Here is a 17,403-nt window from a genome sequence, read left to right as displayed (position 1 = left end):
AGTGTTAGGTTACTAACGTATTCTTTTATTGCCAGGCTTGGTTAATAACATACTTTCTTGCTTCCTTTTCACTGAGGGTACAGGGATATGAAGGCAGTAGGATGAGACTGCAGGTAGCTTGAAAGGGTCCTTGGTCGTCAGGTAGACAGGTACTTAATGTCCTGGTTCAGGAGTAGCAGGTTGTAAAGCTGGGAACTTTTTAGGAGAGAGAGAAAAATGTATAGGCAAGAAATTAACAGGCAGCCCTTAGTGAAAAGTACAGGCAAAAAATATCCTAGGCAGTTGAAGTAAAACATAATTTTGTCACTCGGCAGACATAGATACCATGGAATAACAATTGCAAGCTAGATATACCTTTTGTCTAAGTTAGTTAGGTGCATGTATTTAGACAGAAGTAGTGCAGTGAGACTCTAGAAGACACAATTACACATTCACAAAATGCTCATACTTGACCAAAAAATACAATAATATTACTGAGGTACCAATTATGCTGATAGTAACTGAAACAATGTAAGCATATCTCAACAGACAGCTAAATATTTAAACAATTAGATAAAAAATGGAGCTTGCTTTTGTAGCCCAATGCCCAGCGCTTTAAATTTGGGCCTTTCACTGGCTAAGTGAATATTCACAAATTTTAAGAAACACCAAGCTAGGTTTTAAATGGTGAGAGTTCTCTGCTATTTAATCAAATAGGAAAGTATGGTACTAGCTTTTGTAGCCCATGCACAGCACTTTAAATATGGGCAATTTACTAGCTATGTGAGCGGGTAAAAAAGGAAAGAACACTAAGCTAGGTTTTAAAGGTGAGAGTTCTCTGGTATTTAATCAATTAGGTTAGTATGGTACTTGCTTTTATAGCCCATGCACAGCACTTAAAAGTGGGCCAAATACTAGCTATGCGAGCGGCTAAATGCGAATCACTACTTTAGGCACTAAGCCAGGCTGTGAATTTCATAGATTTTCTGCTGGCAAACTAACACAGAATCTGTTTGGTCTATGTGCGACTACGCAGAATAGGAATTCCAGGTGAAAAAAAGAAAATTCCTGGCCATTACAAAATGGAATAGCTAGAATGTGTGGCTTAGATATGAAGTCACTATGTCCTAGCAATTGTAAAGGGGAGGCCACTTACACTCGCTAAGAGTGTCAAAGTTAATATTGAAGAGTTATTCGAGATGGTCCCTTTATAACCAAGTATTCGTTTTGTACTTCACTAACGTCTGCACAGTTTAAGCAGCCAATTTGCAGAGCCGCTAGGCATTAGTGCAAAGTAAAGCTGTATAAGCTTTTATTTCTCTGCAGACTACACGGTAAAGTGCTTCTGCACTGATTTACAATGAATTAACAGAATTTCTGGCCGTTTATGGCATGTACTAGCCGATGTAAAGCTAAAAACTATTTTTGTTACAGCTGAGCTCTCTCTATGGAGCAGAGGAAGCCTAGAGCAGCTCCTCGTGTGAACTCAAGTACAGAGAGGCGTTCAGGTATAGTTAACCCAGTACACAAGCATAACAACAGCGAGGAAGGATATACAGTTACAGTCACAAGACAATGTTTTCAAAATATAACCAACACCATAAACATAGAAAGAGGCATTGAATAACTAACTTCTAGAGGTCAAGAAACGCTGGGGGCAAGAATGGACAGCAGCCTGGGCTAATCAGTAATTTAAAGATGGCGCCACAAGGGGCTGAGGATATTTATGGGAAAAGGAAGAGGATATGAGGTAGATAGGGGTGGAGAGTGAGGAGAAAAGCAGGAGGCAAATGAAGGGAACAGTTCAGGAAGAACAATCAGTAAGAAAGCAGACTACTGAAGGTAAGTCAAAGGTAGGTACGTAAAGAGATGAGGGAGCCAGGAGTTACAGTTGTAGGAGGACAGATAGATGGTTGTAGTAAAAAAAAAAAAAAACTAAGAGGAAGAAAGAGGTTATGCCACAATTAAGCCAGAGGAATGAAATAATTATACTATAAGCTGTGGGATAGGCATATTAGCTAGGGCAGGATACTGGTGCCACCTAGTGGACAGATACTGTATTGCAGCAGAGGTTCCTTCAAGGAAAAGGCTAGGCAGGGAATTGGGAAGGCAATATATTCAGCTAAGGGGAAAGAAGAGAGGTGAGAAAGGAATACTGGTTACCATATAGAGGGTAAGGGGGAGTGAGGCTGATGGCTGTCCCGGCTGGGAAGCGTTCTTTAAACCACCTGGAAATGTTAGGTTACTAACATATTCTTTTACTGCCAGGCTTGGTTAATAACATACTTTCTTGCTCCCTTTTCACTGAGGGTACAGGGATATGAAGGTAGTAGGATGAGACTTGCAGGTAGCTTGAAAGGGTCCTTGGTCGTCAGGTAGGCAGGTACTTAATGTCAGGTTGGGAAGCTGGGAATTCTAGAGGTCAAGAAACGCTGGGAGCAAGAACGGACAGCAGCCAGGGCTAATCAGTAATTTAAACATCTATATATACATATACATATATATATATATACATATGCATATATGTATTTATATACATCTATATCTATATATATATATATATATATATATATATATATATATATATATATATATATATATATATATATATATACATACATACACGTGTATATAATATAAATACACAGATGTGTGTGTGTGTGTGTATATATATATATATATATATATATATATATATACATACACACACACACACACACACACATACACACACACGTATATGTATGTATGCATATGTCTATACACGCACACACGTGTGTATATATATATATATATATATATATATATATATATACACATACACATACATACATACACGTGTATATAATATAAATACACAGATGTGTGTGTGTGTGTGTATATATATATATATATATATATATATATATATATATATACACACACACACACACACACACACACACAATGTATATGTATGTGTGCATATGTCTATACACACACACACACACACACACATATATGTATATATGTATATATATAAATATATGAATACATGTGTACATGTGTATAGATTTGTGTGTGTGTATAGATATATATATATATATATATATATATATATATATATATATATATATATATATACATACATACACACACACACACGTGTCTCTCTCTCTCTCTATATATATATATATATATATATATATATATATATATATATATATATATATTCTTTTTTTTTTTTTTTTGTTTTGTTTGTTTTTTTTAGGCTGTGCGTGTTGCAGACTCACCTTCAACTTATCTCTAGACTTTAGTTTGGAATGTTGAATAATTTGACTGTCAAAAAACATAATAGGAGAAGAAGAGTTTGTTTAGTATGCTAACCCATTTTAAGGAGAGGTGTTGTCCATCCCTTGTAGAGCAGAGCTGGGGCCTGTGCATTTCCTAGCAGAACAACTTTGAATCCCACTAGATTTATAATGTGATTTAAGTCCGTAGATCTATGCAAGTGACATGGTTTCTGAGACTATAGCCCCTAGCCATCACTTATTACATGGTTTCATGTGGTGGGATTTTAAATCTGTTCATCGCAAGAGCCCTCATTTGTTTATGTTCCAATTCCAGTTCTGCCTTGTTAGGAATGTGCTGTAGATGCTAGAGGACCTCCATGAGCCTAGGTTTTAGGAAGACGTCAATATGAGTCAGTCAGTAGCCTGTAAAATAGAATGTCACACTGCTAATACTTTAGCAAAGAAAACAAGGTCGGGCATTTGTTGGTATTGCTGAAGCTGCCTCTTTGAAAGCGAAACTCATGAAAATAAGTCCTGGAAACCTATATCTTGGGGAAATGATGTTCAACCAGCCTGCCCAAGACCTAGTTGACATCCTCAGGAGGAAACAGGTTTGCACCTTTGTGTAGGGGCCTCTCTCTCTTGTCACCTTCATTCCTTCCTCCAAATATCTTTAATCACAAATAAAAAAGTTTTCCTCTGTATAGGATGATTTTTTTTAATAGGGAGTCTTGCATTGTTATTGTTAGAACAGTATACCTTATAAATTGTGTTGCAAGACACGGACATGACTAATAACAAAGCTATTGCTGTACATTCTTTGAACTAGTCATTTGCTTGTGCTAAACATGTAGAATCCTAACCTTTTTTGGTCTGTTAAGTATCAGTATGTCCATGATACATTCTGTGTTCTGGATGTTGTATTGTAATTTGCCATGGTAAATATGGGGCAATACAAATATACATTTTTCCTACTTCACGTCTTCAAACGGATACAGTTACCATAGATTAATGACTACAGATGTATACCTCTAAGATTTGAGACTTTTATCACTAACATTCCTTTAGTCAGACTGCTAAACATGCAGTTAAAGCTGATATGATCTCTACACAGATTTGACTCAGTAATTTTCCAATTATCTGCTTAATCCATTTCAGCATGGCATGGCAGCAAGAGACTGTCCCACTGAGCTGGACTCTGTGAGTGTAAGGCAGCACCAGTTGTGGCACAATTATATAAACATTCTCAACTTGCTTCTATGCCTGCGTTACTGTTGAAATCAATGCCAACATTATGCATTACATGGATATACTGGACAATGTACATGAGGTTCATGTGGTTGCAAATCTGTATTGTTGAGAACAAGGTCACATTGTGCATTGAAGAATGCTTTGCAGAAAATTTCTGAAGTACCTGCCTTGAAGGATGTCTGAAATTAAGAAATACTCTTCAGTCTCAGGACAGTAGTACACGGAGGACCAGAGATCATTATGACAGGGGTGGAAGTCAATTATCACTGGACAATAAGGCAGTATTATATATGTACTGGAGAGAGATGCTTATTTGACTCTCACATCATGACATGAATTCCTCTTTTTTTTTCTCAACTCCCTACTAATACCCAGAGTGTAGTGGTGTTCCAGAGAACCAGCCCATTGTAGCATGTGTCACACTTGTGAAATAGTGACGGAGAAAGAGAGGGTGGCAGTAGAAAGGTTCTGTAACCTAGAAAGGTAATGAGCTGACTTTGCAGTGAGTCTGTTCGTTTACATGGGGGATAGGTGAAACAGGTTGATGAAAACAAGGTTGCAGGTGACAAGCATACAGGTTGTTCTTTCATACTACAGGGATAGACTTCCATTGGGCTTCTAGGTGGCGTTTCCCCTTCCTACTGGAGCTGACCTCCTGAGTTTAATTTGCTTTTGCTTGATTCAGTGTAGCCTAACAAGTTTTCATGGGAGACTTGCTTGATTCTGTGGATAACTGGTGATCAAGTCCTATTTTGATGGTAGTTCATTTCAGCAAATTTACTTCCCCCAGCAAGGTGATGCAAATTCTGAAGTAATTGTTCTATAACGGACAAACTCTTACATAAGGGATGTCTGTGACAACCTTCCCCCCTTTCCCTACAAGAGGAGATCACTTAAACATCCTGTCACCAAAATGAGTCTTGATCAGATCTACTATAGCCGAGTCTGTGTTGTTGCTGGGACTGACTTGCAGAGGCCTGCAGGGTGTTTCCATACCACACCTGAAGTGACATTGTGTTAAAGTGCTTCCTTTCTTGAATCAGTCTAACCTATTTGATCACTGTTAATTAAAAAGAAAAAAAAAAATATATATATATATATATATATATATATGTGTGTGTGTGTATATGTGTGTGTATATATTTATACATTTATACACACATATATGAGTAAATAGCAACAGCTCTTCTAGATCTGGATACTTGTGGTAATGTAATGTATTTTAAGTGGAAGCATTTTATGGTTATTAATATATTTTGTAATGATTTAATTTTTATGTTTTTACAGGACCCCCTTAATTCTGGTGATGATGTCAGTGAGCAAGAGGTGCCTGATCTCTTTGATACAGACAATGTCATTGTTTGTCAATATGACAAGGTATTTACCATGCATTATTGTACTTTCTTCATTTACTGGGTAATGTGGGTAAACGACATCAAGAATTTTAAACTTCAGAATATTGTGTTTATTTTTTCTTCTTGCACATATGTTTATAAAGTAAAATAGGAGAAGTTTGTATTTGTAGTACATGAAGTGCTACAATTATGGTCTGAATTCAAGAAAGTGGCAACTTTAAGTACCTTTCACTACTTTCAACCTCTAGTCTCACACCAGATCATAAACATTGGCTACAATAGGAGAGTATATTTAAACTCGAACAGCTATAAAAGCTGTTATCAGGGGTCTTTTTATGTTTGGCAGCAGTAAGTGTATTACAACTTTTAAAGCTGTCACTCATTTGCTCACTTCTGGCTTTTTTGTGCAAGGCAGCTAAGTGTGTTACACAGCTTTGGTTGTTGTAAAATATTTTGTTCTCATACAGTTTCCTCCCCTTTTTTCCTCTGTCTTGCAGTACATTGGAGCAGTGTGGCAGCACAGAAGTATGGTTACAGCTTTCAAAGCTATTAAACACTTGGCTTTCCTATTAATTTTAGTTGTTTGAAAAACACTGTGATCACAATCATGGCCAAACCAAATTTGTTTGTGTGTGCAATAAGCTTCAAGGCTCATTAAGAATGTATGTGGCAAGACAAGTGTGCAGAACAAGCAGCTGCTCATTGTTGCCTCATCGCTTCAGACGTGGGTCCTGCTCTCTCGAATTCTAGGGTGTATTTTGTGTGGAAGTTGTTTTGGCGCCATGGTGGTGCAGTGGTTAGCGTTGTCGCCTCACAGCAAGAGGTTCTCCCGTTCGATTCCCGGCTGGAGCGCCTTCTGTGTGGAGTCTGCATGTCATCACCGTGGTTCAGTGTCACTTAGACATGCAGGGTAGGTGCTTGCATGAATAGGTATGCCTTCTTTGAAGGTTGGGCGTCAGGCTTGCAGCTCGACACCGTAAAAATCCACTGCCAATCAGCGGACTGCAGTTCCGCTATGGTGACCCCTAACCGGGAAAAGCCAAAAGACTTTTAGTAAGTTGTTTTGGAATTTTAGTTTTTTCTCAAATTACTCTCTCCTCACCCTTCTTCCATCCTAGTGTTTCAGATTTCTTGCTTTAGCATTTTCTAATTTTTCCATTTTTTTTTCCTGTACTGCACTTCTTTCTAACATTATTGTTACTTTTTCCTCCTCTTTCTTTCATACCCTTTCAAAAGGTATTTTCAGCTACCATTGTTGGTAGGTTTTTCCTTTTTGGTACCTCCTGAAAAAAAGAAAGATAAGACTAGCTTTCTATCTTTTTTTTTTTTGTAATCATAATGACTGAAAAACCTAAGGCTTTTAGAAAGTTCACTTCCTGTGGGCTTGAGATACCAAATTCTGATGCCCACAGGGTGCATTTATTGTTTGGGTGTGGCCCATCTTGACACACACTGTTTCATTTGCTCCGGTTTTGATACCTCAGCCTTGAGTGACTGGTGCAGTACTTCAGCAGCAGCTTTTTCTGTTTTAGGGGCTGAAACCCCATCTAAGAAATCAAAGTTGCCTTCAGAGACCAGGGAACAGAGGAACTGGTTTCCAACCTGCTCTGTTATATCTGCTCCGGTCTCTGAGCCGCCATCCAAAATTCCGAAAAGATTTGATACAGCTATGGTGACAGCTAAATCTGCAAGGATCTGATCTCCTTGGTTCTCTGGAACTTGTCTCCCCTCAGCTCCATTCCCCATTCTACAAGAAACCCCAAGGAGGTTGTCATGCACTCAGTCTACCTCTTAAGATGACATGGATAAGGTGATGAGGAAGTTTCTCAGTGCTGAGAGTCAGATGGTGGTGATTCTAGCTCCATCCCGTCGAATCTGTGAACCTTCCTCTGACTTCTCATGCAGTTTCTCCTTCTCCAGTCCATCTGGCAATTTCGGAGTGATCAGATTTGTGAATCCCAAGAATGTCCGTATGAAATCAGAAGACAATTAGGTCTTCACTCTGACAACATCCCTAACTTGTTATGCATTGAATCCCCTAGAGCAGGAATAGTCTGAGTTGAAACATTGGTGTTGGATCGGGGGGGGCTAGGTTTGACTCCAAAGTTGTCAGAACCATTTTTTCCCCTCAGTGCTGATAGCTCGGGTCCAACTCTTCCTTTGAAGAAAGGGTCAGGGTTTAACAGTGCCTGGGTTTTCGGCTTTGATGCAGCCGGCCACTGCTTCTCCCAGCCCCTTCTGCTTTTCAGGTGGTGGAGAGGGCCTTCTCTCAACTGAGAGTTCAGACTTTTCTTTGGATTGTACCCTACTACATCCATCACGTCCTAATTCTGGGCCTAAACAACCTATCCTGCAGGGGCTGCTGGCCCATTCCAGCTTGCAGGCAGTTTGTATTTAGGAATTTTCGCTTTCTTCAGACATCTGTCCAGATTATCCCACTGAGCAGATTGCCCGCAAGAGGACATGCAAAAGGAGGCACTTAGGCTCCTCTCAGGAATCTCTCAGCAAAGACACAGACTTCGATGAAGGAGAAGGGTCCCCAAGGTCTCCACCAGAAGGTGTGTCCTTTGGAGACATTTTAGCAATCCTTAGACTGAAGGGGTGGATGTTCTTTGATCCCCCTTCCCAAGAGGAGTCAGTACACCTGGATGCCTTTGAGTCTGGCTCATTTATGTCCTAGGTTACCCCCCTAATCAGATTAACTTAGATTGGTCTTACCGGGCATGGGAGGATCTGGAACTGTAGAACCAATCAGTCATCTACGCAACAAATTTCTTGCCCCTCCTAAAGACAGGCCACATTGGAGTAAGGGCGTCTCTGTAGATGCCATGGTTGTGATGGCAGCCACTAGAAAAGAGCTGACAGAGCAGAGCTGTTCTGTCCGTCCTCCTAACAGGGAGTCTGTGGCATTGGACAGACTCAGAGAGTCTATGCCTTAGTGACATTTGCTCTGTAGTTGCTGAATAATTTGGCACACTTCACTAGGTTGTAAAGAGATTTGATTAAAGTACTCTCCAAATCTCTTTCAGGGTCCATGTCTGTGGAAGACGGTAAGAAACTCTCTCTACAACTGACCACTTTGCAGCCTATATCTAATGCGTCTATAAGGCTCATCTCTCATGCAGCTGAAAGTACCTCGTGGGTGGCAGGTTCAGGCATAGCTGTAAGGAGAGAGACTTTAATGTGCTTATTTGATTTTGTGGAACTCTTCAAGTCCTTATTCATCAATGGTGCTTTTGATGGATCTTCCTTGTTTGGCCCAACTTTTAAAGAAACTCTATCCCACAGAGAGTAGGATGGAAAGACCTTGTCTGCCATGGGGATATGTTTTTTCATCCAAGTTGTGCAAAGCTCTTCTTAAAGGCACCTTTTTTCTTAGGCCTCCATGAAAGACCCCTCCCCCAAAGGATCTAATGCTTTTACTGCAGGATTTAACACAGTCACTATGAGCCATCTACTAAATCTGATCTCAAGTTTCTTTCTTGGAAAATGGCCTTTCTAGTGGCTATTACCTCTGCAAGACAAGTGTTTGAACTTCAAGCCCTTTCCTCTAAATCCCTGGATTTGGTTTTCCATAAAGATAAGGTTACTTTATGAAGTAATCCTTCCTTTATGCACAAAGTAGCCTCAGAGACAAATATTAACCAAGTTATCATTTTACCAGTTTTCTCCCTGGCTTCACTTACAGAGGTGAATAAATGCTTCATCTTTTTAGTTGTGCATAGACCAGTCCATTTTTATCCCCACAGGACAAAAGACTCCAGAAAATTAATTAGTTGTTTGTCACAATTTCCTCCAGTAAACTGGGTAAACCAGTCTCTAAAGTTACCTTAGCAAAGTGGGTAACAGATTACATATCATTCGTTTATAGTCAACAAGCTCTTTCTTTGCCTAGACCTCCTAAAGTACACTCCTCCATATCCATGTCGACTTAAGTCTGCTTTTTGGTCCAGAGCCTCAGTTGATGACATTTGTGTGTCAGCCACTTGGTCCAATGCTTATTGTAAATTGGAGTTGATCTCCAGAAACATGGCTGCTTTTGATTCTGCAGTACTCTAATATCTTTCTGTGAGGGCCATCCAAGATTCATGTAACTGGGGACACTCTCCCATCAGTTGAGGAACAAATGAAAATGACAACCTCAGATATAAAAGTTATGTACTCGCCATAACTGTGCATTTGTGTTGTCCATGTTCATTCATCATGTTTCCACCCTCCTAGCCCCCTTCCGTTCTTTTCCTGTTGGTAGATATGGAACCTCTGGTCCATGTTTAGTCCCAGTTCTTTTCTATCAGACCAATATGGAAGGAAAGTTAAGGTGGGCTGTTTTTGTATTTGGAGCAGGAAAATCAGTCTGACATGTTGTGGTATACTGGGGCATTATAGGTAATGGGAGAATCTCGAGAGCTGGATCAAAAAGTCTAAGTAATTGCAGCTGACTCCAGTCCAAGGTCGGATCCAAGATGCATCAGTTGAGGAAGAATGAAAATGGACAACCACAGATGCATAGTTGTGGTGAGTGCATAACTTTTATTTAATTGTGGAACATATCTGTCCTCAATCCTTGTGTTTGATTTGAATTTATCAGGGATTATAGCAACTCTGTGTAGAGATGATTAAATGTGGAATTACAGTGTCAATGACCCCCACCCCCACCCCCAGAAGCATTTTCTGGACTGTGCTTGTGCAGTGCTGCCAGCAGGGACCCAAGTGTGTATGGCATTGAGTAGACTTCTGCTGAATGGTTAGCAGATGTACTAAATGCACATAATTTAATGATTCAGAAACAGAGCTGAGTTCTAATTAGCATAATTATTGCAACCAACCAGGTGAATCTGCTCAGTAAGTACACCGAGACGCACAGTGCTTCAATGTGCTGTGGAAAAAACTCTGGAGCCTAGAGATTGATTCCTCCCTAAGGAGACATCTGATGTTGTAAATCTTTATTCATTCCTTACTGATGGGACTTTGGTTCCATCCTCAGAACCGAGACAGCCTTTTCCAAGTTCGCACCAGCCAAAACCTCTCAACTAAGACCTACCCATAATGACCCTCTCATAGTCTCTTCAGATCTTGTTTGCCGCATTCCTCATCAGACGTGCCAAGCCTTCTCTCTCAAAGCTAAGTGTAAAATTTGTGTATTTTTGTGTAGTTTCTCTCAAAACTTTACCCTTTTCAGTCAGTCTCGCTAATTTCTCCTCTTGCCTGTAACCTTCTTCTACTTATACCCTCTGCCTCTACCTTTGGTAGTTACCCTTATACCATCCTTGGTACTGTCCCTCTTTCCTACCTTTGGTAGGCCCTTCTTTTACTATTTGTACCATTGTTGGTGCTCTTGACTTTCCTTTATTTTTATATTACAAAAAAAAAAACTTTCTCTTTTCACTTGTTTCCTTTCTTGATAGTTTTTTTTGTCAGCGTACATTGTCAGAAAAGGTTAAATTGGGGTTTAAGCAGTGCAATAAGTGTGGGCACAGGATGCCCAACTCAGATGGTCACGCTCTGTGCGTTTGGGCGTGGACCATATAAATGCTTCTTGTGACTTCTGCTCTAATTTCAGTAATCGCACTCTAGCCGAGTGCAAAAACTGATTTTGAAAGGTTTATTGAAAATGCCTTTTTTGGAAGCTCTCTCTGGGACGGAGGTCTCACCACCTCCTAAGACCAAAAAGCACAAAAAGAAACTGAGTCACTCTTTTCCTACATCTCCGTCCATTACGGAACCGAGTCTACACCGAGTTTCAAAGCAGACAATCTCGGCACCAGGCTCTGTGTCTTCTCCATCGGCGCCGTCTCTGATGTTGACTCCTATTACAGTTCCAACTTCAGCACCATCGGCTTCGGTGCCATCCTTGGTTCTGACACCGGCTTTGACAACCATTCCCGCTTCGGTACCATCCTCGGCCACGGTGCCGATAGCTTATTCCACCCCACAGACTGTGACCCTGTCGGTTCCAAAGGTTGAACACCTTCCAAGAACCAGGTATTCTCCAACTTACAACCCTTTTTCGGGGCGGCAATTTAGCCCCTTTCTTGCAAGACCTGACTTTCCTTCAGCAGCCTCCTATAGATCCACCAGGACCCTTTCAGAATAAGATGTAATGCGGGTTGTGGACCAGCTTCTAGTAGCTAGGGGATTGCCCACCCTGACTAGACCTTCCCTCCCCTTCGGAACGGAACCCTTTACAGCATACTCACCAGTATATTCTCCTCCGGCCTCCTCCCAGGCTCTGGAGATCTCGGTACTGATGGCCACCCTGGTGCATACTGTCTCTGCTTCGATTGCGGAATTTCCCTGGTCGGCACCTACTATCCTTGATGCATCGGCTCTGTTGAAACCAGTGCGCTCTCGGAGCAGTGTTTGGGCTGTAGGCACTGTGGTTCCTAGTCCTGCTCTTACTTTTTGCTGGCACCGTCTATGTCCATGGCTCCACCGACAGCTACCAGTCCTCTCGGAGTTTCTCACCTGGAGGTGGGCTCCTCAGGGTGGGGTGTGACACCGGTTCCGAGGTTGTCCTTCTCGGTTCCAGGCCCCCATCCCTCCTTGGGCAGTCCCTGCTTTCCAGGTGATGTAGAGGGTCCTTGCCTCCACAGACCTGCAGTCAGCACCAATGGCATCAACACCAGAACCTCCCTCTAGCATGCAGTTGACCCAACCCCCTACTCTAGGATCCCTGGCACGGGAGCCACAAGACCTTCTCTCGAAGGGAACTCTTTCTCTGGGGTCCTCCTTAGAAGATCCCACTGGGGAACCGCCCCGGAAGAAACAGTGCAAGAGGAAGCACCTTGATTCACCTGAGGAATCTATCACTGAGGACACCGATTGCGATGAGAGAGAAGGGTCCTCACAGTCTCCCCCAGAAGACGTCTCTTTTGGAGCATTCTCAAAATCCTCAAGCAGATGGGAGACTGGAAGTCCTTTAATCCTTCAGAGGAATCTGTGTTCTTGCGGGCCTTCCGTGCCCGGCCATCTACTACTTTGGTGACCCCACCTGCGGATGAGCTTGTAAAGCTGATCGTGCAGCATGCCTGGAAGGCCCAGGACAATGTAGAACCTGTCCCCTAGAGGCCGGACAAAATTTTATCCACCCCCGAAGACCAGCCCAATTGGTCCAAACAGTTGACAGTTGATTGTGGTGGTCATGGTGGCGGCCACCAAGAGGGAACTGGCAGAAGATAATTCCACTGTTCATCCCGCGAACAGGGAGTCTTGGGCCATGGACAGACTGAGAAAGCAGACCTACGCTTTAGCGACCTTTGCCATTCGGTCGCTGAACTATCGGGCACACTTCACTCGCCTCCAAAGAGACCTAATTTCTGCAATGTCTACCTCTTTGGTGGGGGTACTGCCTGATGAGGTGCGTGACACTGTTGCCTCGCAGCTAGCCACCCTAGAGTCTGTCTCGAACTCCTTGATGCGATTGATAACTTACACCACCGAGGGGGCGGCTTCAGCAGCCGCATCAGGCATCATCACGAGATGTCATGCCTGGATGCATTTGTGTGATTTCGCAGACCCCTTTAAATCTTCCTTTGTCAACACGCCTTTCGACGAATCTTCACTCTTTGGTCCCAAAGTATGAGAGACACTATCACGAAGTGAGAAAGACGGAAAGACCTTGTCTGCTGTGGGCATACGCCCCCCCCCCCCTCACCACCAAGAGGGAACTGGCAGAAGATAGTTACACTGTTCATCCCCCGAACAGGAAGTCTCGGGCCATGGACAGACTGAGGAAGCAGACCTATGCTTTAGCGACCTTTGCCATTCGGTCGCAAAAACTATCTAGCATACTTCACCCGCCTCCAAAGAGACCTAATTTCTGCATTGTCTACCTCTTTGGCGGGGTACTGCTTGATGAGGTGCGTGACACTGTCACCTCGCAGCTAGCTACCCTAGAGTCTATCTCAAACTCCTCGATGCGATTGAACAAATTTATAAAACCTCAAAAATTCTGAATGGTCACGGTACAGTCCATTCTCCCTTTACTAGGGAAGGACAACTGGATGTTCTCCATAGATCTCCAGGATGTGTATTACCACATAAAGATGGGCGAGTACTCCCCTAGATTTCTCCACTTCCAGCTGGGAGCCAATCACTACCAGTTCAGGGTACTGCCATTCGTCCTCTCGAGAGCCCCCTGAGTATTCACCAAATGTATGGCAGTTGTAGCTCATCTTCAACTACAAAGAATACAGGTGTTTCCGTATCGAGACAATTGGCTCCTTACCACCATGACCAGGAATTTTCTCATCCACAGCCTGTCTTACACTCAAGGCCTTGCTCTCTGCTGGAGGATTACGATCAACAAGGACAAATCTCAAATGTCCCCAACAAAAACACTGGAATTTATTGGAGCGATCTTCGACACACCATCCTGTCAGTCTTCCCTCCCTCCTCACAGGCTTTCAAAAATAAGAAACCAGATCCAAATCCTCCTAAAAAAGACTCTTGTACCAGCACGCCTTGTACTACAGCTATTAGGCTCTATGACAGCAGCCATTACCCTAGTACCACTGGCGAGGTTGCACATGAGACTATTACAGTGGCTCCTTTCATCACAATGCTCGATCTTAACCCACCCACTCGACCACATGATACGCCTTACAAACCTTTGCAAGAAAGAAATGCTATGGTGGATGAAGCCAGAATTAAATCTTTGGTGTCAACCGTTCTGTCTCCCCAAGCCCAAGGCCACGGTGACCACAAACACTTCCCTGTTAGGGTGGGGAGGGCATTTCCAGGTCCAAGGCACCTGGACCCCCATGTAGGCCAATTTGCACATAAATGTCCTGGAACTGAGAGCAGTTCTTTTAGCGTTGCAAGTATTCCATACATACCTCCCTTCTGGGACCATTGCAATTCAATCGGACAACATGTCAGTCATCTGGTATATAAACAAACAAGGCGGAACCAGGTCTTACCCCTTGTGTCAGGAAGTCATGAGGATTTGGCACTGGGCGATAGCTTCCAACCGCTTTCTTATAGCAGCGCACATTCCCAGGAGTTCCAACCTTATTGTGGACAATCTGAGCAGGAACATTCTGATGCCTCACGAGTGGTCCCTCAATCCTGTAATAGCAGATCAAATCTTCTGCCGTTGGGGCAGGCCTTGCTGCAATCTGTTTGCTTCCCCCCTAAACAACAAATGCAGAAGCTACTTTGCCCTGATCCCCTCTCAGGGAGAATCACCAAGGGATGCTCTAATGCACGATTGTCCCCCGGGTCTACTGTATGCCTTTCCCCCGTTTCCCCTCATCCTGAAATTTCTCCAGAAAGTTCAAAGGTTAAGAAGCAAAGTGATCCTCATTGCCCCTTATTGGCCCCGTCAAGTCTGGTTTCCTTTCGTATGGCCTCATCTGATTCACAGCCCGTGGATCCTGGATCAATCTCAAGGTCTGCTATTTCACCTTACAGCTTGGTTCCTCCACTTCCGATGATTGCCAGGCTACCTGATATTTAATCTCCTGTCCGTGAGATTCTTCTGGCTTCACACAAACCTTCCACCAGGAAAATTTATTCTAGTAAGTGGTCCAGGTTCTCTATATGGGCCAAAGATCAAGACATAGACCCTTTCTCTATACCTATTCAGAAGATCCTATAGTACCTGACTACTCTTCTAAATGCAGGAGCTTCAGCATCGACAATTACTGTACATTTAGCAGCTATCGCAAATTTTCATAATAGATTTGATAATTCTGTTATGTCACACCGTCTGTGCAAAACTTTCTTGAAAGGAGTATTGCATGTTAAACCTCCTGTCAAGCCCCCCCATAGAACCGTGGGACTTGACTTTGGTACTTTAGTCGTTATCAAGCCCTCCTTTCGAACCTGCTGATTCATGTGATATAAAATTTTTATCTTGGAAGACTCTACTTCTAGTAGCACTAACCTCTGCGAGAAGAGTATCTGAGTTGCAGGCCTTGAGTGTCAAGAGACCTTACTTGAATTTCCACAGGGATGGAGTGTCCCTACATACTGACCCTTTCTTCTTGCCAAAGGTCATTTCTGGATTTTCAGTTAACCAATCTATTGACCTGCCGGTTTTCTTCCTTCAGCATTCAAACAGAGGGGAGTATCTTTTGCACACCCTTGATGTTCATAGGCAGCTTTGTTTTTATTTGGACAGAACTACATCTTTCAGAAAAATGGATCGATTGCTTGTGGCCTTTGCGGGATCCAGATTGGGTAAACCTGTCTCAAAAGTAACTTTATCCTCCTGGCTTTGAAACGTCATTACCTTCATCTACCATCAGAATAAACTGTCCTTACCTTCCAGGGTAAAGTCTCATTCCACTAGATCGATGGCTACTTCTATGGCCTTTCATTCCAGCACCTCATTCCAGAGCCTCTATGGATGATATCTGCACAGCAGCCACTTGGACAAGACCTCATACCTTTATCACTCATTACAAATTGGATTTTGCCTCCAGGGGATGAGCATCTTTTGATTCTGTGGTGCTCAGGAATATCCTTCCTTACGGCCACCCAGGACTCAGGTAGCTGGGGACTCAGTCCTATCAGTAAGGAATTAATAAAGATTCACAACATCAGATAAAGAAGTTATGTCTTACCATAACGTTCCATCTGTGTTGTAGATCTTTATTCATTTATTACTTCCCGCCCTCCTTCCCCCTGCCTGGGCTCCTGATGGACTTTAGGATCTCCTGGTTAAGGTATTTGCTCAGACAGAGCCTCCTACTGTCTCTCTCATAATATAGGGGTGGGCAAACTCGATCTGAAGAGACTGAGAGTGGGGCATTATGGGTAGGTGTTAGCTGAGAGTTTTTAGCTGGTGCGAGCTTGGAAATGGCCGTGTCGGTTCTGAGGACGGAACCAGAGGCCTATCAGTAATGAATGAATAAAGATCTACAGCACAGATGGAACGCTATGGTAAGACATAACTTCTTTTTTGGAGGGGGGGGGAACTTCAGCAAAAATATATCTGCTAGTATAAGGTAGGTGTTACTTAAATCTCTATTCATTTGTACTGATGATTTCAACTGCTAGTCAACCTGTTGATTATAAGGGATGTAAGTCTGGCAATACTTTTAAAATATGTTGGCCAAATGGGATTGCAAAAATAACTTACTGGGCTGAAGAATTGTTAAACTGGAATGGAGAAACACCTGAGCTCATAGTTAGAATCCTTTTCAGTACAAGTTGTGTTGCATGCATTTCACATATGTCAGTAGCCAAAATATTTGTAACATTGATGGAAATAGTCATGTGTCCTTGATTAGTTGTAATTCTGTGATTGGTTTGTGTTTAACATGTGCACAGTAAACCTTGAATGTCCAACATTACTTAGAGTATGGATACAAATATATAACTGTCTGGCACAAAAACAACGTTATATGGCCTAGGTGAATTCTAGTTGTGGTAGGATTTGTATGAGACATGAATATGAACAAGGTTGTAATTGTTTTCCATATCAACAGAGAAATGTCTTACATTACTCTTTCTGCTTAGTCAGTTTTTTTATCTGCTGAGACATAAATATCCACACAAGAAAGAATTCTCCATTGCAGATAATGAGGTACTACTCC

At 42.3% G+C, this 17,403-nt stretch overlaps 1 protein-coding gene across 1 annotated transcript in view; it reads left to right on the top strand.

Moving 5' to 3' along the window:
• The window catches only part of LOC122788261 (stonin-1-like), a 1,416,105-nt gene that overhangs the window by 1,247,432 nt on the left and 151,270 nt on the right, over nucleotides 1-17,403 (top strand). Inside the window, exon 10 of the mRNA XM_044055325.1 lies at nucleotides 5,790-5,879. Within this exon, the coding sequence (XP_043911260.1) occupies nucleotides 5,790-5,879 (90 nt within the window). The remainder of the gene's footprint in view (nucleotides 1-5,789; nucleotides 5,880-17,403) is intronic.

Source organism: Protopterus annectens, chromosome 1.part2 (assembly GCF_019279795.1).
Source record: "Protopterus annectens isolate FY-2018-M chromosome 1.part2, PAN1.0, whole genome shotgun sequence".
NCBI classification, from domain to species: domain Eukaryota; kingdom Metazoa; phylum Chordata; order Ceratodontiformes; family Protopteridae; genus Protopterus; species Protopterus annectens.
This window is presented reverse-complemented; position numbering and strand designations above follow the sequence as displayed.